This window comes from Peromyscus leucopus, chromosome 8b, assembly GCF_004664715.2.
Source record: "Peromyscus leucopus breed LL Stock chromosome 8b, UCI_PerLeu_2.1, whole genome shotgun sequence".
NCBI classification, from domain to species: domain Eukaryota; kingdom Metazoa; phylum Chordata; class Mammalia; order Rodentia; family Cricetidae; genus Peromyscus; species Peromyscus leucopus.
This window is the reverse complement of record NC_051086.1, coordinates 86417631-86440195: the sequence shown is the minus strand read 5'-3', so window position 1 is coordinate 86440195 and position 22565 is coordinate 86417631. Positions and strand designations below refer to the sequence as shown.

At 53.4% G+C, this 22565-nt stretch overlaps 1 protein-coding gene across 1 annotated transcript; it reads left to right on the top strand.

Moving 5' to 3' along the window:
* Window positions 1-562: 562 nt before the first annotated feature.
* Kcnh6 (potassium voltage-gated channel subfamily H member 6) lies at window positions 563-22549 on the top strand. Its single transcript, XM_028865167.2, has 13 exons — window positions 563-688; window positions 1356-1586; window positions 6539-6700; window positions 6789-6994; window positions 9660-10085; window positions 11290-11689; window positions 12553-12752; window positions 12911-13163; window positions 16545-16738; window positions 19089-19182; window positions 19756-19912; window positions 20583-20763; window positions 21737-22549. The coding sequence occupies exons 1-13, from the start codon at window positions 613-615 to the stop codon at window positions 22019-22021; spliced, it is 2865 nt and encodes a 954-aa protein (XP_028721000.1). The 5' UTR covers window positions 563-612; the 3' UTR covers window positions 22022-22549.
* Window positions 22550-22565: the final 16 nt, after the last annotated feature.

Below are 22565 nucleotides of genomic sequence, written 5' to 3'. Positions count from 1 at the left end.
TCGTAGAACTTCCTAGAACAGGCTCCGGCTGGATTTCCCACTAGATGTGCGTGGACACTGGTAACCTACTGGAAGGCATTTGTGAACAAGAAGCCTAAGTGTCCTGTTGCCACAGTCAGGTGCAGCATTCAAACCCTGGAGATGACCTAACAACTTCTGCCCTTCCCTGCCTGGGAAACTACCCTTCAGTACCAGAAGGGGTTCAAGGAGATGCTGAGGCCACTGGCCCTTTGGACATGAGCAGAAGTTCTTCAGAACATCCCAGGTTCAGGATCCCTGCCCCTCTCCCTAGGACGATTCAGAGCCCCTTCTGGATCAGCGAAGCCGTCCAGGTCCCGGACCCCGCCTTGCTGCTGTCTCTTGCCTTATTTCAGTACCACGACGCGGACAGCTCCCGGGCGGGCGCGAGCCTTGCGAGGGGGAGGCGCGCTGAGCCCAGGGCGGGGGAGGACCCGGGAGGGCGGGGAGGGCAGACGCTGGAGGGCGGGCGGGGCCCGACAGCCCTCCCTGGGGGCGGCGCCCACCCCAGCCCGGTGCCGCTGAGCCCCAGGACTGACGGGAACACCAGGAGCCAGGTCGCGGGTGACTCCCAGCAAGTGCTGCTACGGAAAGATGCCAGTCCGCAGGGGCCACGTCGCTCCCCAAAACACTTACCTGGACACCATCATCCGCAAGTTCGAGGGCCAGAGTAAGTGTGAGGTTTTGGGGTGTGGGGGACTATCTGCGTGCTAGTTGGATGGCAGGAGGGGCCAGACTCCGTACTAACTTCTGATGGGGTAAAAGGAAAAGGAGAGGATGTGAAGAGTTAGATTCTGAATACAAAATGTTTCGTTTTGATGTCCCCAACACCTCCTCCATACGTTCTCTGTCCGGGGCACAATGCAGCTCTTACACCTCCCACAGCAGTTTCCTTGGTGTCCCGAACCCTGGCCTCCCCTACTTACCCCTCCAGACTATCCCCTAGAGGTTCGCTTGGCTTCCTGCTTTTTACTCAGTGAGCAGGTCTGACTCCCCGTGTTACAGTCCTGCTTCCTGGTCCAGCCTCCCTCCACTGTTCCAGGAGTCCTGGGGCCTTCCTCCCACCCTGCTGACCCTAGCAGTCCTGGTCTTTCCACAGCCCCCAGGCCTGACTCCGGCACCCTACTTTCCTCTTTCCTCCCAGAAGGAATAACCTTCCCCCAGAACTTTTGGTCCCCCCACTCTCCCCCCTCTGACCCCCAGATTCCCCATTCTGGCCCCTGTTTGCTCCTGCACATAACTCCTCTTCTCAGCTGCCATCGGTCCCTATAGTCTCTCTCTCCCAGCTACCCAGTTCTGGCCGCCAGGGTCTTCCTGCCTTCTGCCTCCCACTCCAGGTCGTAAGTTCCTGATCGCCAATGCGCAGATGGAGAACTGTGCCATCATTTACTGCAATGACGGCTTCTGTGAACTCTTCGGCTACTCCCGTGTGGAGGTGATGCAGCGACCCTGTACCTGTGACTTCCTCACCGGCCCTAACACTCCAAGCAGTGCTGTGTCTCGCCTGGCACAGGCCCTGCTTGGTGCTGAAGAGTGCAAGGTGGACATCCTCTACTACCGCAAGGATGGTGAGCCGCAGTGGGACCAAGGGTTCTGCAGGCCATCTTTCCCATCCGTCACAGAGTGGCCTGGGGGAAGGGTCTGAGCTGAGAGCCCAGGACAAACCCGATCCCCACTCTGGACCTGGGTTTTGTTAGTAGAGGAAGGTTATGAGCACTGGATGCCTTATCTTCTAAGGGACCTGAGACTGAGCTGAGCCAGCTCTTGGTACTGGTCTAGAACAGAGGTTCTTGCTCTGCTTTACCTCCCCCATTTCCTGGCTCTCCACTCTGTCACTGTCAGCCCCAGCTGCCAAGCAGCTGTGACGGAAATTAACCTTCCCTCGTCTCTGTCTGCTCTGGGGATTAAGGCCCCCCAAGGCCTCTATGGCTAGTCAACGCATGGGTGCTGCTACCTGGTTCACTGAAGTCCAGCTCTTTGGGAAGAGAGTCTTGGGTTTGCCTTAACCAGGTGATTCACCCAGATGGACTTAGTGTTGTTACTGCTCAGAAAGTATGACATAAACACAAGCCAGGAGCTGAGGACCAAGAGATCAGCAGCCTTTGAGGCTCCCTTCTGGAGACGGGGTCCTGAGTGGATGAGGGTAGTGGAACTATAATCGGAAACTGAAAGTTTCTCAGAAATCACCAGTCTCCCCGCCCCCCACCCCCCCACCCCACTCTGGTTCTGCACTGGAACTACCAGGGGCATGTTTTGCAAAACATACCTTCCCTGGAGAGAGGCTGACTCAGAGGGTGCAAGGTGAAGCCAGGCAGGTGTATATGGGGAAAAAAATCCCCCAGTGGTCCTGATTTGCTGCCAATTTTGAGAACCACTGGTTTAGATAACTCCCTTCATTTCATGGGTGTGGAAGGTCCTTTCTCAAGATCCCATTGTCAGGATCCTTCCCTTGGAGATGTTTATTCTGAGTAATCCCAAGAAAGAAAAGACCTCAACTCTCTCCATGCTTGAAGGCAGGAATGTGGGGGAAAGAAACACCCAGAAGAGAGAAGGTGCCCCTTGGGAGAGAGCATGAGGACCATCAGAGTGCACAAACAGGGCAGGCACCTCTAGACTGGGACCAAGCAGTGCTAAGAGCCCAAGTTCCAGAGGCTTGGTGCATGCATGGAACGTGTGTGTGTGTGTGTGTGTGTGTGTGTGTGTGCGCGTGTGCGTGTGCGTGTGCGTGTGCGTGTTTATGGGCTTCTCAGATCCTGGCCACCCCCTGGCTGTCCCTTTTTGCTGCTAGCCAAGTGAGTAGCAGGTAGGAAGTGCTTCCACAGAGGCAGAGAACAGCAGGAGACTGTGAAGAATCTGGCTTAAGTGGGCTGTACTCACAGGGTTAACAAAGTCAGAATATTTTTAAAAAGCTGTGACTTCACCTCTTCACATCATTGCAAGGAAGAGGTGACAGTCGGAGGAGTGAGAAGGGTCCCAGAGGAACAAGATGGGACTTCAGGAAGCAGAGGTGGCAAGAGAGAGGTCCATTCTGTTTCTTTCCTTGACCCCAACGCTCTACCTGTACCCCAGAGAGTGAGGGACAATCATAGACTCCTGGGGAAGGGAGGTCAGGGCTTTCAGACCCTGTAGGTATCTAGAAAAAGATCGGATTTAAAAGCCAAGACTTGGCCCCTGAGATCAAGATTCAGGTCTTCAGATGTCTGTCAAGGTACTTTAGTCTTGGAGATTGGCCCTGGGTAAAAAAGAGAAAAATTACCCACATATCTGATGCTCCGTAGTTCCAGCCTTCCCCATTTTCCCTCAGGCCTTCCTTGCCTTGTTATCTAAGCCTTTGACCACCTGGACCATCCTTAATTGGCTTGAAACCAAAAAGAGCCTGCGTTGCCTTGTGGTGCCCAGATAATTTATGTTTGTTCACATTAACAGTCCACTCTGACCATGTGGCTCTTTTTTAAAAAGTCGTATTCATATGCATTACACAATCCTGCTGAAAGGCATCCTAATGGTGACTTCTTCTCTTTCTCCCAGCCCCAACCCCTGACAGCAGGAAGGTAGGAAGGGGTCCTGGACACATCTCTAGCTGGTTTATTTATGATTCCCCCACACTTTTTTTGAGACAAGGTTTCTCTGTGTAACCCTGGCTGTCCTTGAACTCACTCTGTAGCCCAAACTGACCTCACACTGAGAGATCCACCTGCCTCTGCCTCCCAAGTACTGGTATCAAAGGCATGCACCACCATGCCCAGCTTCCTCTTTCCCTTTAGAAGGGTAATCTACTGAAAACTCAAGTCACAGTCTGTATCCACCGAGCTACAGTTGTGTGTCTACATAGCCAGCTCAAGGGCCAGGGTACTTGATAAAAATGACCCTGTCAGAGAACCCTAGAAATCAGAGCCTTTCCTCCATTTCCCTGTCAGGAAAGAGAAATCCTAACAGCTAAGGAAGGAAGGCTATGGCATAGCCATAACCAATAATTGTCCAGCGGGAGGCACAGGCCGTATTCAGGTCCCTAACCCCTGCATCTGCCCTAATGGACATCTGTCAGAGGGCCTAGCTTGTGTACCTTCACCAAGGCCTATCTATACTCTCATGGGCCCAAACTAGAGTCCCTAGTCCCCAAGCTAGACTAGAGGAGACCTGGAATTTTTTCTAGTCTGTAGCTCCTAATAAGGAGGATAGGGCAAGGGTGAGGTCAGGGGATGTCCTCCCCCTCCCCCTGTGTCTTCCGCGTGCTCACCCACAAATGCCAGCATGGGAAAGCCAGGATGATGCAGCCACCCTCCTGGTAGCATCAGCTCACAGCATCAGCCCCAAAGGGCTCTCAGCCCAGTCCTAGGCAGGTGCACATAAAGAGATTAGGGCAGGGCAAGGGGTGTGGCTTGGTGGGAAAGACCTGGTCTTGCATGCATGAGGTTCTTTCTGGGTTTCAAACTCAGAACCCCAAAATGTAAAGGACAACTAGGAGGCTATGTTGAAGAGGGGGTGAGGGTCAGGATGGGGAGGGGGAGGGGTATGAGTTATGAGAAACAAGATAAACATAGCCAGGGGGTGAAGCCAGAGCGGAAGTGGGGTGTCCTAGGAGCCAGACAGACTCACTGATCTTGGTCAGAGAAGTATGTGCTGACAGAAGTCCTGGAAGGAAGAAACAGGCAGAGACTGGCTTTTCCTCCGGGGACAGAGCAAGGATGCTGGAACACTGCCATTCCTGAGCACAAACAAGGACAATTCACTCCCTCTCCCACTCACCCAGTTACTCGTGGGCTCTGAACCCACAAGGATACAAGGATAGCCAGATCAGGTTGTAGGTAGAGAAAGTGCCCTGACTTTTTCCCAGTCTTCCTAGCCTCCCCTCTACTACCAAAGGAGCCGGCATGCTGGGCGGAACATAGAAAGCCACACAAGGACCCTACCCACTTCCCAGCTCTTGCTGGTACAAGAGTCCATTCAAAGACTCTGCATCAGTGGGGTACAACCAGGTGAAGATAGCCCTGGGAACGCCCAGAGGCTTTACAGAAAGTCTTGTGCACCCGCACTTCCGCCCAGCGCTGCCCCTTCCCCACTTGGTTACAAGGCTGACTTCCCCAGTGCCAGAGAGACAGGGGGTCTAGTGTGGCCTTAGGGACAGGAACATCACCATGCCCCACGCTGACCAGAGTCACTGTAGCACTATGAGCCCAGGAGTGTGGCTCAACAGACAGGCAGTGTCTCTGGTGTGGATGTCTCCCCTGGGCCCAGGCAGCAGCTGGCAGATGGCTGCCTGGTGCCTAGGAGTCCAGGAATCTGATCCGGGAGATTCCTTGCTCCCTGGGGGAAAGGTGGGAGGGAGGAATGGGGAGGCACAGCTGCACCCCAGGTTCAAATGTGGGCGCTCAGTAAGGAGTCTGGTGAAGAGTGGTTCCAGTGGTCCCCACAGTAGCAGCCTTCCTGTTAGACAGCTTGCACCCATTGCCCCCTCACATTCACTCAGGCTTGCTTTCTCCAGTTAATCAACCACCCCTGGCCCAGGTGACACAGACCCAAACCTGCCCTCTGCAAAAGCAGCTTGGCTTTCTGATTTGCATGGTCACCTGAGCCTGCTGTCCCCGGGAAGCCTGCCTTTTGGAACTGACACCTAATATATACAGTACACGTAAGGGGTGTCCAGTCCCAGGCTGGACTCTGAGACAGGCAGCGTTTTAACTCGCATTGATCCACCTGCCAATAAGTCCATGGTGAGACTCTAGAGCAAGGAGAGGATAGTGTGGCCAGAGGCATATGATGCCAACAGCTGGATCTGGGACTCTACGATGTTCTGTTTCCACAATGCCTTCTCCCTCCCTCTTTAGCCCCCCTGAGGTCACTGCCCTGTCTACTCCCTGGTCCCAGCCTCTGCCTGGGGGTGTCATTCTAGCTCTATCCTCAAAGATGAGACCGTTTCCTTTTTTCCCAACCCCTTATCTGCTAAGAGACTAGGGGTCCTCACCCCGAGTCTCCTGCCAGCTCCGACAAATCGGTTTCCCAGAGCTCCCGTTTGCCTCTACCAGGACCTCCTGCGGCCTAATGTGCCAGCTGGCTCCATGCCCAGCACTTGATGTGTTCTTAGCAAGTCCTTCCAGCATCAGGGAAGCAGGCATCTTTGTGGGATGGCTATATGGGAGCTGAGCCCAGGGCCATCCAGAGCTACAGGAGGAGGATGACATGCCCTCCCTCACTCCCCCCCCCCTTAATCCACCCCCATCTGCTCGATTTTAATTACCACAGAAGCAAACCTCAGGGCTAAGCCCTGAGCTGAGGGCTGAGCATGAACTGGACCTGATGCCATATTATCTCCTAATGAGCAGCTCTGCCCTGGGAAAGGAGGGGGGGGCACCTGCTGGACAGCTTCACCCATCCTCTTCCAAATAGCTCTGGTCACTGTCCAGGCCTCTTCTTTCTAGTGGATATCCTTCACGTGACCTTCACTCAGGCCCTTCCTTAGGCAGGCCACTGCAGGAAGGGCCTCCTCAGTGACCAACCCTATCCCCGATAATGGGGTTCGCAGCCTCCAGTTTCCGCTGCCTGGTGGATGTGGTACCCGTGAAGAACGAGGACGGGGCCGTTATCATGTTTATCCTCAATTTTGAGGACCTGGCCCAGCTCCTGGCCAAGAGCAGCAGCCGAAGCCTGACCCAGCGCCTGCTGACACATAGCTTCCTGGGCTCTGGTGAGTATTATCAGGGGACAACCGTGGTGAGAGAGAGTCAAGGCCACCCCCCCAGCCCCAGCTGCTCTGACCCTGACCCTGATTTCAGAGGGCTCTCACAGCAGGCCGAGTGGACAGGGGCCTGGCCCAGGCAGGGGCAAGTACAGAACCGTCAGCCAGATCCCACAATTTACACTCAACTTCGTGGAGTTCAACCTGGAGAAGCACCGCTCGGGCTCCACCACAGAGATTGAGATCATCGCTCCCCACAAGGTGGTGGAGCGGACACAGAATGTCACTGAAAAGGTCACCCAGGTATGGGTCTACAGGGCAGGGGTGGTGGGCTGTGTCAGACCTCCAGGGTCCCTCCCTTCCAAGGCCTTGGACCTCAGTTCTTCTGAGGCCATGACTAAGCAGAGAGAGAGATGTGACTTGTCAACCCCCCTCACATCTTGGTGTGAGGTCTCAGCCTCCTCCTGTACAGTTTGAGTCTGATTCTTCAGACATGAAGGCCTGCCCTGAGACCACAGTCCTGAATCCCAGCTCCTGAAACTGGCAGAGGCTGAGGTTAGCAAGGCCTGTGAGGACCTTCTAGGCCTAGAGATGCCAGGAATGTTGGAGGAGAGAGCACACAGGCCACCATAGGACATGCCTAAGGCTCTGCCTTCACAAGAAAGGAGTGGTACAAGGTCAAGACCATACAAAGAAAAAGAAAGAAAGAACCGGGCTGTGGTGGCACGCACTTTCAATCGCAGCGCTCGGGAGGCAGAGCCAGGAGGATCTCTGTGAGTTCTAGGACAGGCACCAAAACTACACAGAGAAACCCTGTCTCAAAAAACCAAAAAAAAAAAAAAAAGTAAGGAAGGATGGCTGGTATGAGCCCCCACTTTGCCCCTTTGCCTGTGGGATGATGGCCATTTCCACCCTCAGTGTGTGTACAGAATGCCGGGCAGAGGTGGGACTGTGCTGCTACCTCTAGCTAACTTTGAACAACATCCTGGGGATCCATTCCTAAATGCCCCTCTCCTGAGCAGCTTCTATTTGGTCAACCCAAGGCAAATGTCCCTTCCTGGATCCTCTGCTTCAGCTGACCCCATAGTCCCTTCCAGAGGGAATGAATAGAGCCCTGCTGGAGACTCAAGTAACCAGGATCCTGGCACTGACTCACTATGTGACCTTGGACAAAGGACACCCCTACCTTTGGGCCCCAGAGCTATCATATGCAGGAAAGAGTTAGGCCAAATGGTCTCTGAGGACCCAGTGACATTAAGTAGTGCCAACTCAGGAGACAGAATGAGCTTTGTCAAGCCATAGAGAAGAGCTAGGCACAGATGAGCAAGGGACTGAAGAAGGGACAATCCGTTTCCTGCCCCTTCTCATCTGAAGCTCAGCCACTGCCAGAACCCAGGTATGGAGGAGACCATTTAGCCTCACAGACAGGACTAAGAAAAGGCCTGGCAGAGAGGAGAGTTCTGACATCCCAGGGTGTGGCAACATGACCTGTCACCTTGCATCAGAGTTCCAGCTGCCAGGGAGGCTTTGGTGGGTCTTGGTTGAAAGTTCACGTGACCCAGAGGTGGCTAGGTGAAAAGACACAGGCTACTGAGCTGAGTAACCATGGGGCCAGGGCTGCATAAGGGGGTAGAGAAAAAAAATGAAAAGAGAAGGTCCAAGCCCATGTGGGATGCCAAGTGGGTTCCTGGGAAAGAAAATGATGGGCAAAGGCTGAAAGCTGGACACAGCCGAACACTGTGGCTTCCACTGAGGTGTCTGGACGCCAAATCAGGACCACTTGAGTAGAAACCAGTCCTTAGATCGATTTCTTTCTCCCTGTGATCCCATCTACTAATAATGATCTTGTCTGCAAGATCAAAGTCTTGCATAGCTGATTTCCTTAGAGCAGAACTAACCGAAGATGGTCAATCCCTCATCAATCCCAGCCCTTTGGAACAGTGTCAGAGTAGGATGACAGAGTAGGGATGACCTAGAAGCAAGCAGGTACATCTTGTTTAATCACAACCCTATGCAGTTGGCTGTCCTGTCTTACACACGGAGGGGACAGGGGTGTCACAGGTTACAAGGCTTGCCCTAAGGCGCAGATGAAACAAATAGCAACCCTGGAATTTAGCATGGGGTGTCTGGCTTCAAAACATATGCCCTTCCTAATACCCCAGATGCCTTGCTTCACGCTAGGCCGCTGGGAGGAGCCTGGGGAGTGTTTGCTTCTGTCTTGGCAACTGTCCGTTGCTACGGTCTCGGAGGCCAGGGGACAGGGGTGAAAGGAAGCGCCGTACAGATTGTCATGACTCCTGAGTGATCTAGACGGAGCTCCGTGGAGCCCAGGGCCTGATGCGTGTCCAGACTGGCCGAACTCCAACCCAAATTCGGCTCTTTCCATGGGATGCTCTGAGAGCTGGCCCAGGGAGGACCCTCATTGGCCCTCAGGAGTGAAGACTCATCTGGAAGTGACTTGTTCCCATCAAGAACCCCAAACTTGGGTGGGGAAGTTAGCTCAGTGGTAGAACACGTGTCTTCCACGTGTAATAAGGTCCTGAGTTTAATCTTTAGCACTAAAACAAACAAACAAACAAACAAACAAACAGAACCAGAAGGCCTCCAAAGCCTGTTGAAGGCAAACAGTCTACCAAACTGTCTCAATCTAGGCTCTTCCTTGGAACATAACCAAGATGGCACTAGATCTGACCCTGCTCACCCCAAGAGGGGCTATTTCTGAGAAAGTTTGTGAGCTTTCTGGGGTCAACCATGTGGCAGAACTGTGTTCTCCTCCTCTATCCAGCTTCCTCCTGACACACCTGTCCCTTTAGGAACCTGCTCCTTCGTGTGCCCATCCTTTGTCACCCTGGCTTTCACGACCTTTGTGACTTTACCCACAGCTTTCTCCCCCCACCCAGACCTTCCCCACAGACCTGACTTATTAGTGCTGGCTGTCCCCACTGACCACCCGCGGCTTCCATCCCAGGTCCTGTCCCTGGGCGCAGATGTGCTGCCGGAGTACAAGCTGCAGGCCCCGCGCATTCACCGGGGCACCATCCTACACTACAGCCCCTTCAAGGCCGTGTGGGACTGGCTCATCTTGCTTCTGGTCATCTACACAGCAGTCTTCACGCCTTACTCAGCCGCCTTTCTGCTCAGCAACCAGGACGAACCGCAGCGCGGTACCTGCGGCTACACCTGCAGCCCACTCACCGTGGTAGACCTCATCGTGGACATCATGTTCGTGGTGGACATTGTCATCAACTTCCGGACCACGTACGTCAACAGCAATGATGAGGTGGTCAGCCACCCCCGACGGATCGCTGTGCACTACTTCAAGGGCTGGTTCCTCATTGACATGGTGGCTGCCATCCCTTTCGACCTGCTTATCTTCCGCACTGGCTCCGATGAGGTGAGCACACCGGATCCATGCCAGCAGCCATGCTGACCCCCTCCCCCGCTTCACAGCTGTGGGGCACATCGCTGAGGCAGGCAGCAGATGGAAACAGAGGGGGTTCAGACATCCGCCATCTCGCAGCCCCAGAGAAAGACTATGCCTCCAGCCCTAGGGACCATCCCTCTGCCCCTCTCTCTTAGCAAAGCCCAATTAGAGGATTAGGCTGCCAGTTGGTCTAGAATTCTGCTCCCCGTGGGATGGACACACTACAGTCCTACTCCTTATGCTACCTTGGGAGCCACTCTTGCCATAGAGTTAGGAAGGGGTACACAGGCTGCATCCCTGTGCATCCCTTCAGCCCCTCTTGCCTCAGCCCATCTCTATGACCACTCTGCTTCTTGCGGGTAGCATGGAGAACATTTTCATGCCATTCTGCCTTCTGAGTTCCAATCATTCTCCAATCACCCCTGCCTATCCAACAGGGGATATCAAGTATATCCTACCTCCCAAACCCCCCACACCCATTGAACCATCCCTAAGTCCTCCCCTTCCTTCCCCACCCCACTGCCCCTGCCTACACTGAGTAGTCTTCATCCCTACCTTTTCCCCAGGCTTTGTCCCTTCTACACAGCAGCCAGGGCAAGTCTCAGATCTCTTAGCCAACCCTGCCACACCTCCCTCAGAACCTTCTATGGCTCCCAGTACTTTTGGAGGTAAAACCAAGATCTTTCTGGATCCTCAGACCCAATGAAGTGGCTACTCACACCTTCCCAGACTCCTTTTTCACATCCTGTCAGTTTCAGGTGCAGGGTTACACTTTGTTTCCCATATGGGCCACACCACTTCATACCTCCATGCTTCTGTGGCCCTGTATGGAGTGTTGCCCTCCCTCCTCCCTTCTCCCTCCTCCCGTCTACCTGGAGAACCAGCTTCATACCCATGATGCACTCCTGCATCATCTCTATGCGTCTCCCTTGACCTGCTCCTGCAGACTTGACCTCTCCTCCTTGCTCCCATTGAATTTCTCTCCTAGCAGCCTGAATGTTGTTCTATACTTTGGCTGAGAATGCCTTAAGGTTCTTAGCTTACATTCTACTGCCCAGTGCCTGGTACTTTCCTGAGTATTTGTAGCCTGAGGATGTGATCACAGAGGCAAAAGAACAGATGTAAGCCTTGAATACGCCTCTCCCTGACTTTCTCCACCTTCCTCTGCCCTCAGACCACTACCTTGATCGGGTTACTGAAGACCGCGCGCCTTCTGCGCCTGGTGCGTGTGGCTCGGAAGCTGGACCGATACTCAGAGTATGGGGCTGCTGTCCTGTTCTTGCTCATGTGCACCTTTGCGCTCATTGCGCACTGGCTAGCCTGCATTTGGTACGCCATCGGCAACGTGGAGCGACCCTACTTGGAGCCCAAGATTGGCTGGCTGGATAGCTTGGGAGCACAGCTCGGCAAGCGCTATAACGGCAGTGACCCAGCCTCGGGACCCTCTGTGCAGGACAAGTACGTCACGGCCCTCTACTTCACCTTCAGCAGCCTCACCAGTGTGGGCTTCGGCAATGTGTCGCCCAACACCAACTCTGAGAAGGTCTTCTCTATCTGCGTCATGCTCATTGGCTGTGAGTGTGACCTGGTCCTGTGCAGGGTACTTACTACCCCTTGGGTGCAGCATGTAGATCTGTGTGTACGTGTGTACCACTCATATAGGGATTTTAACAGCTGTTTAGACACTGCTCTAGGCCAAGTCATTGGCAGGGCACACTGTAAAATAAAGCATGGAGCCCTTGGTTAAAAATTATTTTTAAAAATTTGGGTGGTGACAGTTGGGAACTAACCTGGCCTCTTAGCACAGGCTGTGTGCCATGAAGCTGGTCCTCCCAAGCACTCAGTTTCCAGAGGAGAAGCCAAAGGTCTTGACTCTGTGGGAGACCCATAGCTAGGAAGTCTCTAGCCGGAGTCTGCCCAGGGGTCAGCTGGGAAGCTGGGTGCTCACAGTCTTGGCACAGAGCTCCCTGCCTCCCAAAACGCCTGATTTAAGAACTCTAGAGGTGGTGTGGAAATTCACACTTAGGTTGCCTTGTTCTAAGTATTTAGAAAAACAAAACAAGGAAATGGAAACGGGGGGGGGGGGCGGGGGGGGTGGGGGGGGGGATGTGTGAAAATGGGAGGCCAAGAGTTTTCCAGGTATTATGTTTTTGCAACTCGAAGGAGAAAACAAATCTGAGGTTGGGGAAAAAATAATTTCCCCTAGTTCCTTCTTTGAAGAAGTCTGACCTCTGAGCCCAGAAGAGGCCAGACGGCACAAAGTAGGGTGAGAAGGCAGGTAGCCCCGGGATCTTTGTCCCTTGCGTGCATTAGTGCTGTCCGTGGTGGCGCTTCTGCCGTCACCTCGGACAAAGGGGGCCTTTCCCGGGGTCCTGCAAGGACTGGGAAGGCAGGAGCCGCTCCAGGGCCCCTCACTCACATCTCGCCCCGCCCCCAGCCCTTATGTACGCCAGCATCTTCGGCAACGTGTCGGCCATCATCCAGCGCCTGTACTCGGGCACTGCGCGCTACCACACGCAGATGCTGCGTGTCAAGGAGTTCATTCGCTTCCACCAGATCCCCAACCCGCTGCGGCAGCGCCTGGAAGAGTATTTCCAGCACGCCTGGTCCTACACAAACGGCATCGACATGAATGCGGTGAGCCCTGCGGCCCTGATGGGGAGTGGGTGGGCCACCGGCTGTGAGCCTGGTGCAGCCTGCTCCCCACCCCCACTCCCCACACCACACCCCCACAGCACCCCACACCCACAGCCCCAGCTGCGCTCCGAGGGACTCGCCACGCCCCCCACCCACAGGTGCTGAAAGGCTTCCCTGAGTGCCTGCAGGCCGACATCTGCCTGCACCTGCACCGGGCGCTGCTGCAGCACTGCCCGGCCTTCCACGGCGCCAGCAAAGGGTGCCTGCGCGCTCTCGCGGTCAAGTTCAAGACCACGCACGCGCCGCCTGGGGACACACTGGTGCACCTGGGCGACGTGCTCTCCACGCTCTACTTCATCTCTCGAGGCTCCATCGAGATCCTGCGCGACGACGTGGTCGTGGCCATTCTAGGTGGGTCGTGGGGGTTGACCTGGGCATTGAGGCTGGAGAGGCCCAACCCAGACTGCCTCTTTCCTAACGAGTATCGTGGTACCTTTTACTGACCAATCATGGGCCAGGACAACAACATGAGTAGCAGAGAGGTTTTTAAAGGTTTTTTTTTTTTTTTTCTTGTTGGTGTTGTTATTGTTTTGTTTTTTTAAAGATTTATTTTTGTATTTTATGTACATTGGAGTTTTTGCTGCTTATATGTTTGTGTGAAGGTATCAAATCCCCTGGAACTGGAGTTACAGACAGTTGTGAGCTGCCTTGCTGGTGCTGGGAATTGAAGCAGCCATTGGCTGAGCCATCTCTCCAGCCCTTAAAGGTTTTGTTTTGTTTTTTTTGTCCAGCGGGCAGAAACACAGCAGCAGGTGGAGGTCACAGAACAAGTTGGCCCTTTCTGCTTCTTCTACCATGTGGGTTCTGGCACTCAAACTTAGGTTGTCAGGCGTGGCCACAAGCCCTTCATTTACTGAGCCATCTTGCTGGCCCCAGAGAGTTTTATACCTAGCTTAAAGAATCCTTAACACAGCCCTTTGCCTGCCATGTGACCTTGGGCAAGTCTGTTGACTTTACGTACCTCAGGGTCCTCTATTTGCATCGTCCTTGTCCTTGGCTCCAGTCTCTGACTTCAGCTTGGTCTCCATGACCTGGTTCTCTTCCAGCCCCCTCTGGCCACCCTTGTCCATCACCCTGCCCTCAGTGGCTGGTCACCCAGGGCTAGCACTCAGCTCTCACCTCACTGCACAGCCTCACCTGGGCCAGCCCCTTGTCCACAGCCTCACCTGGGCCAGCCCCTTGTCCACAGCCTCACCTGGGCCGGCCAGCCTCCCTCCAGCCCTTGCTCTCACAGCCTCACCTGGGCCAGCCCTTGCTGTCACAGCCTCACCTTGGCCAGCCCCTTGCTCTCACAGCCTCACCTGTGCCAGCCCTTGCTCACAGCCTCCCCCCCCCCCCCCCCCCCCCCCTTGCTCACAGCCCCCTGCCAGCCCCCCCCCCCCCAGCCCTTGCTCTCACAGCCTGAGCCACAAGACTCCTCAGAGCTGTGCCGCAGCCCCAATGTCTCCTTAGCGCAAAACAGGTGGAGGGCTAGGGATGTGGCTCAGTTAGTTGAGAGCCTGCCCAGCATGCATGAAGGCCCGGGTTTGATCTCCAGCACTATATTAATCAGGCATGGTGATACATGCTCAAAGCTAGCCTAGGCTCTAAGAGACCCTGTCCAAAATAATAAAATAAAATTAAATTAAAAAAAGCCAGACTACATGCAATAGATCCCAACTTGACACCATTATTGTCTCTCAAAGGCAGCCTCTTCAGTGTCCCCTGCCCTTCCATTGGCTGGGCTAAAGTTAAGAACTGCAGGAATATCCTGACAGTTTCTGGTCCTCTACCCCCATCCAGTTTCCTTGCTGATAGATCTGCTTTCTACACCAGCCTCCACTGGGTCTGGTCCTCCTGGGCAGGTGTGAGGAGCTCCGTCCTGAGGCCTTGCATGAGGTACATCCGGGTTCTTCTGCCTTCTGAAAGTCAACCGACACACATCTGCACGGATTCCTCTCCCACTCAGAACCCTTTGATAAGTCCCTATGGCCTGTGGACAAATGTAAACCCGGTTCCACCCAGTCAAATCACTCTGTGAGTCCAGGCTCCCTACTGGGACTCCATGCTGCAGCTAGACAACTAGCCTCATCACCCTGTGGCTCCAGTGCCTCTGTTCACGCTGCCATTTTGACTTGAGAACCCACCCTGTGCCTGTCAGGCAGACCCAGGCATTCTCCAGGCTGGCCTACAGCATGGACATGGACTCCCCTGAGTCTTTACCTTTCATCCAAGCCAGTTACGAATGCCACCTGCATGGGAGGGATGATGAATATTAATAATTAAGAAGCTGGTCCAATTTGAGTTTCAGTGAGAGACAAGAAATCCTCTCAGCTTGTCCCGAGTAGAAATAGACATTAGATCACAATTTTTCATGTGTTAAAAAATGAGGGTTGGTATTACACTGCCCAGATATCAAGGTTCAGGGTTCCATATGTGACCCTGGCAAGTCCCTTCTTTCTCTCAGCCCCAGTCCCCTCTCTTCCATCCTGTTCTCTTGGTGGTACATGCCTAGCCTCCGTCTATCCCTCTGTCTGTGCTAAACTGTTAGTGTCCCTTGTACAGTGCCACAAGGCTGAGGAGGCTGAGCTTTCCTGGGGGCAGAGGAGTCAAAGAAATTATGGTCCATGGCACTTGTGACTCTGGCCTCTCTTCCCTCAGCCATGACTATTCGGGGATGACCACATTCTGTTTCTTATGCCCAAATTCCCTTCCTTCTGGGGGCCTAGCCCCCGATTCTCTTGGAACTGTACCCCTTCTGAAAGCCCCTGCCCCCTCGTCCTAACAACGGTAGGCAGTATGAGCCCCTCCCTCTTTCATGGTCCAGAGCTCTTGGTGGCATCCAATTCTAAGATAGATGATTCTGTAACCTTGGCAACTTAAGTGCCCGCCCTTTAGGGACTTGAAGGGTTCCTAATAGGAGAGTCTCTTACTCATGTGTATAACCCATTGCCAGCATAGCTCCTTGGCTCTGAAAGGACCTAACGCTTGCGTCACATACCTTGACTATGTACCCTACATCCACCCTGTGACCTCCATCTCTCCTTGTGCCTTGCATTGACCTAGCCTAGGGCCTCTTGCATTGAGGGATACTTTCTCAAACACGGCCACCTCTGCCCCTGCAAACAGAGCAGGGGAGTAGGTGACATCGTTATGCCCACTTGAAGGTAGGAGACACTCTAGTGCGGACGGGAGATGCCCTGCCAGGGTTGCCCTGCCGGGGCCATGCTGGTGCGTCCTGCTTATGCAATGCAGAGTAGGAAGACAAGAACAGAAGCTCCAGGTCCTGCCCAGGGAGCTGGAAGCTTCCATCCTCGGGTCCCTGGTTGTCTGCTCCCTAGCGTCAGTGGCTCAAGGGAACAAAAGGGACCTGAGCAAGGAACTTCTAGTGTCCTGACTGCCTCCTGTACCCTGGGCCAGAATGGGAACTGTGCTAAAGAGTATAAACAAAATAAAGGACATTTTGGTGGAAGGTGGTTCTGAGGGTAAGAAACAAAAAGAGAACCCATATTCTCAGGGCAGGAGCACTCCGAGGGGATCTGAGGCAACTGAGGACTGGTGAAGGCCCTCCTCATCTTCCTCTCCATCAAAGCCAGCCCGTGCAGCCCTGTACTCAGACCCCCTCAGCACCAGGCCCCAGCTCTGTGGGATCTCCAAGGTGGGAGGTATGAAGATCACAGTCAAGGGGCCCTGAGAGAAGGTCTTCATAAGGGAGCTAGACCCTGGAGGGACCACCATCCTTCTGGCTGGCAGGGAAGAATGACATCTTTGGGGAGCCTGTTAGTCTCCATGCCAGGCCAGGCAAATCTAGTGCGGATGTGCGTGCCCTGACCTACTGTGACCTGCACAAGATCCATCGAGCAGACCTGCTGGAGGTGCTGGACATGTACCCTGCCTTTGCAGACACCTTCTGGAATAAGCTGGAGGTCACCTTCAACCTGCGGGACGTGAGTCTGGGCCTATGGGCCAGGGTGGTGGAGGTTCACAGGGAACTGATTGCGGATAGCACCCAGTCAGCCTGCTAAGGAGTTGACCTGCTGGCCTAAGGGACTCCTGTGACCCCTCCCCTTTCCTTCAGCTCCTCCTGCATCCTTTGCTAGGATGCTTCTGTACCTACTATGGCCAACATAGCACTAACTATGGTGATAGCTTCAATTTAATGAGCAGCTATTGTGAGCTACATACTGGGCTTCTTTTACGTTGTTTTATTTAGTCTTGTTCTTGCATGTGGATGTTCTAATCTCCGTTATCTAAGTGAATAAACTGAGGATCAGAGAGGGTAAGTTAATTGGCCAGAGCTGTGTGGCTAAAAAATGGAAGAGTCAAAAATATGAATTCAAGTTGTCTGGCTTTGAAACCCAGGCTTTCCCATCATACAGCACTAACCTAAAAAAAAAAAAAAAAAAAAAAAAAAAGATGGGACCTGACATCCAGAGGGTTCATGGTGATACAGCTGTCTTTTAAGCTTATCATTCAGCAATCCAAGAGAAATAAAGTGACATTCATTTAAAGAACCAAAGAAGCCACATGGGTATACAAGAGAAATCCACTTTCTAGGGTACCTTAGGGTTAGTATTGCTGTGATAAAATGCTGTGACCACAATCCAGTTGGGGAGGAAAGGGTTCATTTCATCTTACATTTTGTAGTCCATCAGCCAAGAGAGTCGGGGCAGGAACCTAGAATCAGGAGCTGACGCAGGGGCACTGGGGGAACGCTGCTTACTGGCTTTCTCCCATGACTTTCTCAGTCTGCTTTCATGTAGCACCCAGGACCACCAGCCCAGGGGTGGCACCGCCCACAGAATGCTGGGCTCTCACACATCAACCAGGATAACACACCGTTGGCTTGCCCATGGACCACTTTGGTGGGGGTCATTTCCTCATTTGGGGTTCCCTTTTCCCAAATGACTCCAGTTTGTGTCCAGGTGATGTAAAACTAGCCAGCACCTCCAGTTTGCCAAGGAGGGTGAGCCCTACAGACTCAATGGAAACTCAGAGGGGCCTTCCTGCAGGAAGAGTCTGAAATCAACTAGAAGAAAGAGGGGAGGACTGCCTGTCAGGGTTACACTGAGCCTTGGCAACTCCATTATTTCTTTTCTTTTCTTTCTTTCTTTCTTTCTTTTTTTTTTTTTTTTTTTTTTTGGTTTTTTGAGACAGGGTTTCTTTGTGTAGCTTTGCACCGTTCCTGGAACTCACTTGGTAGCCCAGGCTGGCCTCGAACTCACAGAGATCCGCTTGGCTCTGCCTCCCGAGTGCTGGGATTAAAGGCGTGCGCCACCACCGCCCGGCACCTCCATTATTTCTTGACCACCATCCCCCAGCCTCAGGAGAAGGGCTCTCATGACCTAGGCCTGCTATACAGCTTCTAGAGCAGCAGGCCTCAACTTGTGGGTTGTGACCCCTTTGGGGACCAAATGACCCTTTCACAGGGGTCACCTAAGACCATCAGAAAACACAGATATTTACATTACAATTCTTATCACTAGCAAAATTACAGTTATGAAGTAGTAGCGAAAAGAATTTTATGGTTGGGGTTACCCCAACATAAGTGACTGAATTAAAGGGTCACAGAGTTAGGAAGGTTGAGAAGCGCTGCTCCAGAGTGTGGTGCTAAGGTGGATTTTCTTATGTGGCTGCCCCTGCCCGGCGGGTTCCTCTGTGACTCTGTTCTCTCTTGAACTGCACAGGAGGCATCCAATAAGTACCCTGCTTGGTTGGCCTGGCTATTGGGAGCCATCTGGTGGCCTCTGTGTCCAGTGGCTGAACCCTAGGGCAGAAGGGATGTGGTCTCCATGGTCTTAGCTGCCCTGAGTCAACTGTAACCTCCAGATGCCCTCAAGTCTCATGGTGCCTGAAAGGGGCAAGTCAGAAATGCTACCATAGATACCACTAGACTGGGGGTTCCAGACCCAGGCTTCACCAAAAGACAGTGCTCACTGGCCCATGCTGAGGTGTGAGGTGCTGGGACCCTGGAGAGGAGACAGTGGGGGAGGAGCCCTTCTGCTGTCTACCCTCAGGTCTTGCCATTCGTAGAACCTTCTCCAAAGACTTTTCCAGGGGACTCTACTTGGTCACCTGGTATGAGGTCATCATCTCCAAACCTGTTTCCTCACCAGCGGCCCTCTTAGGAGAGAGCCTGCGGGAAGCTACCTAGAGCTCCCGTGGTGAGCACAGACACCCGTCTCTACTTTTTCATCTAGCTCTAACAAGGGCCAGAACTAAGGACAGAGAGGAACAAAGAACGAGACCCTGGCCCAGCTCTCGTCCCAGTTACTTGTTGTTCTTGTTCCCTACAAGGCAGATGGGGGTCTCCAGTCATCACCCCAACAGGCCCCAGGCAACCAAGATTCCCAAGGCTTCTTCCTCAATGGCATCAATGACCGTCAGTCAGGTGAGTCCAGACAGGCCCTGCCCAGGGCCTTGCCCAGCCTCCATCCCCTCCTAGTATCCCCTCTAGTCTGCCTCTCCGTGGTTTCTCAGCCACTCAGTGGTGGGGAAAGAGTCTTCCTTCCTTGGGCAAAGGGATAGAAGCCATTATCCCTCTTCCCAGCCCTGCTGGCCCGTGTCCTCTGAGTCAGAGATGGAGAGAGCTCGCTGGTTGCTGGGTGATGCTTTCAGAGCTGGGGACTAGCCCGTGCCTGAGGTTCTATATCAAGGGGTCGGGAGATCCCCACCCTTCCCCAGCCTGCAGCTCTAGGAGCAATGAGACAGGGCTGGAGATCCCCACCCTGACCAGTCATTCAACCTGAGCCACGCCCCCAACCCCTCCCAGGGATACACCCAGTTGGGTCCTGGAAGCCAGACTTCCATAAGAACAGGACCTTGTGCTCAGGGCACCCAGGTAAGGAGAGCCACTCCTCATACTGTATTCCCATGACAAGTAGGGGGAGCACTTGGGCTCTGATGAGAAGGAACAGGCCTGTGGAATCAGATGGAGCAAAGGTTGCCCCCTTCCCTCCTGAAGGTGCAGCCCCTTCCCTAAGCATCTCAGACGCATCCGGGCTTTGGCCTGAATTGCTACAGCAAATGCCCCCAAGTCCTCCAAACCCACATCAGGACCTGGATTGCTGGCCTCGGGAACTAGGCTGTAAGTTAGAGCGGCTCCAGGCCCAGATGAACAGGTGAGAACCTCCCTGGCTAGGGTGGGGCGGCTGCAAAGGATCCGGCTGGGTGTAGGTGCCGCCTACTGGCAGCCTTGGGGCATCGCTGGGTGCCTGGTTGGGTTTTAGAATGGCAGACACATATAGCCTAAGTTTCTAATTCTATGTCACTAAGCATAATTCCTCGGATGGCTTCCTCCAGCAAACCCTACTACATGCCAAGGAAGCATCTTAGGGGTAGCAACACATTCATGTACAAGAACAAATTCCAGAGGTCCTGGGGAAGGGGGTGTTTCTTGTGGATAGTGTAGTAAAGGCTTAAAGGCAAGGCCGTCCTGGATTCAAATTATGTAACCCACAAGCTAGAGGGTGAGCAAGCTCTGAGCTTAACAGCTTGGTGCCTCAGTTTGCCATATTGTAAAATGGCTACAATTAAAATACCTACATCAAAGGATCATTAGGACTGAATGTGGTATGAACCATGCCTAGTCCCTGATGTCCTGAAAGACAAGGATGTGCTAAGGGGAATCTGGGCAAAGGCTGTGGACCCTAGTGGGGAAATCACTTCAGGTGGGGCCCAGGCTGCCACTTCACTCAGTGGGAAGAGGTCAGGTCACAAAATTGAGAGGTTTCTTTGGGATTTGAGCTGCTCTCAGAGCCCTGACTTTGACATGTCTGCTCTGTCTGGCAGACTGGAGTCCCGCATGTCCTCAGACCTCAGCCGCATCCTACAGCTACTTCAGCAGGCACAGGGCCACAGCAGCTACATCCTGGGTGCCCCTGCCTCCAGTGACCTGGCCTTGTTTCCCGAAGCTTCAGCGACTCGGAGTCCAGAGCCCAGGCTTCTGGTGGGGCATACGCCCTCTGCACAGGTGAGAGATGAGGGGATCCACAGGGTTTCCCTGAAAGCAGCTTCAAGTTTCTCCCACCCTCCACCTCAGTGCGTCTGTGGCAGGATTAGAAGCTGTATCTCCTGATGCCCTGTTTATGATTTACATCACCTGATGGGGCAGCCTGGACAGGCTGCTGGCAGAGTTCTGACTGTGATCACAGACCCCACAGCTCAGACAGGGACAAGAACCTGAGGTTCCCCCATCTCCCTGAGGAGGACAGGTAGAGCTCTTGCTAGTTCCATCCCAGAGGTCAAAGTGGATCGGTATCCACTGAGGACTGGGGAGATAGCTCAGTTGGGAAACTGCTTGCCATGCGAATATGAGGACCTGGGTTCGAACCCCACCACCCATGTAAAAAGATGGGCATGGCAGTATATACATGTAATTCCAAGGCTGGGGAGATAGACAAGTAGATCCCTAGGGTTCAGTGGCCAGTCAGTCAAGCATAGTTGACAAACCCCAGGTCCTGTAAGAAACCCTGTCACAAAAAAACAAGGCAGATATCTCACGAGAAACAGCACCTGAGATTGACCTCTGTGTACTTATGTACTTATGCACTGCACACACAAAAATATTCACACACTCGGGGGGGGGGGGGGCGCACGCCTTCAATCCCAGCACTCTGGAGGCAGAGCTAGACAGATCTCTGTGAGTTTGAGGCCAGCCTGGTCTAGAGAGAGATCCAGGACAGGCACAAAGCTGCACAGAGAAACCCTGTCTTGAAAAACCAACCAAACAAACAAATAAACAAGCAAACAAAACAACAAAAACACTCATACTCACTCATATATACACAATACACACACACACACACACACACACACACACACACACACACACACACCCCATACACACAGATTCATGCACAAAATGAGGAAATATCTAGCCTGACCTGGAGGTGGGGTAGGGCTCCATACACAGTATACCTCCTTCTCTTTCGCCTCTCTCCCAGACTCTAAGCTATGGTGACTTGGACAAACATATTCAGAAGCCCAGGAGTTTCTCCCCCAGGATGCGTCACTTGGCTGTGGCAATGGACAAAACTCTGGTACCATCTTCAGAACAGGAACAGCCTGAGGGGCACCTGTCACCTCTGGCCTCATCTCTGTGTCCCCTGGAAGTCCAGGGACTCATCAGTGGTCCCCACTTTCCCTCCCTTCCTGAACACCTCAGCTCTGTTCCCAAGCAGCTGGAGTTCCAGAGACATGGTTCAGATCCTGGCTGCACAAGGAGTTAGGGCCATCGGACCCCAAGATAAAAGCCACCATGAGGGAATTGATATACAGTGAGGTGAGAGTTAAGCCTCTTGGGGGAGCTAGACAGCCCTCTGATGGAACTCTGAAAACCATTTTCGCAGAGAAACTGCAGACTGCTGAGCCAGGTGAGGTTGGCCTGAGCAAAGAGGCTTAGGACTTGGCCTAACCCCTGGGGGTTCCATGTAACCAGCAAGCCAGGCAGAGGGTTACTTCACAGGGCCAGTGAAGAAAGGAGAAGCTTCTAACATGGAGTCTTGCTTAGGGCTGCATGTGATCACCTCCCAGCTCAGAATCATCCTTTGCCTCAAAAGCCCAGAACCAAGGCCAGGGTTGACCAGCCCTTTCACCAAAAGCCTCTAACATGGCTGGAGTTAGAGGTATCCTCTGTGGTGAACCTGAAAGATGGAGCTCTAGTCCCCAGCTCCTCTACCGTTCAGAGTTCCATGACAACATCTGGGTCCCTTGGAGGCATGCAGTGTCACACAGCTAATAAAGTCTTGAACATTTCATGTTGGGCTAGATGTG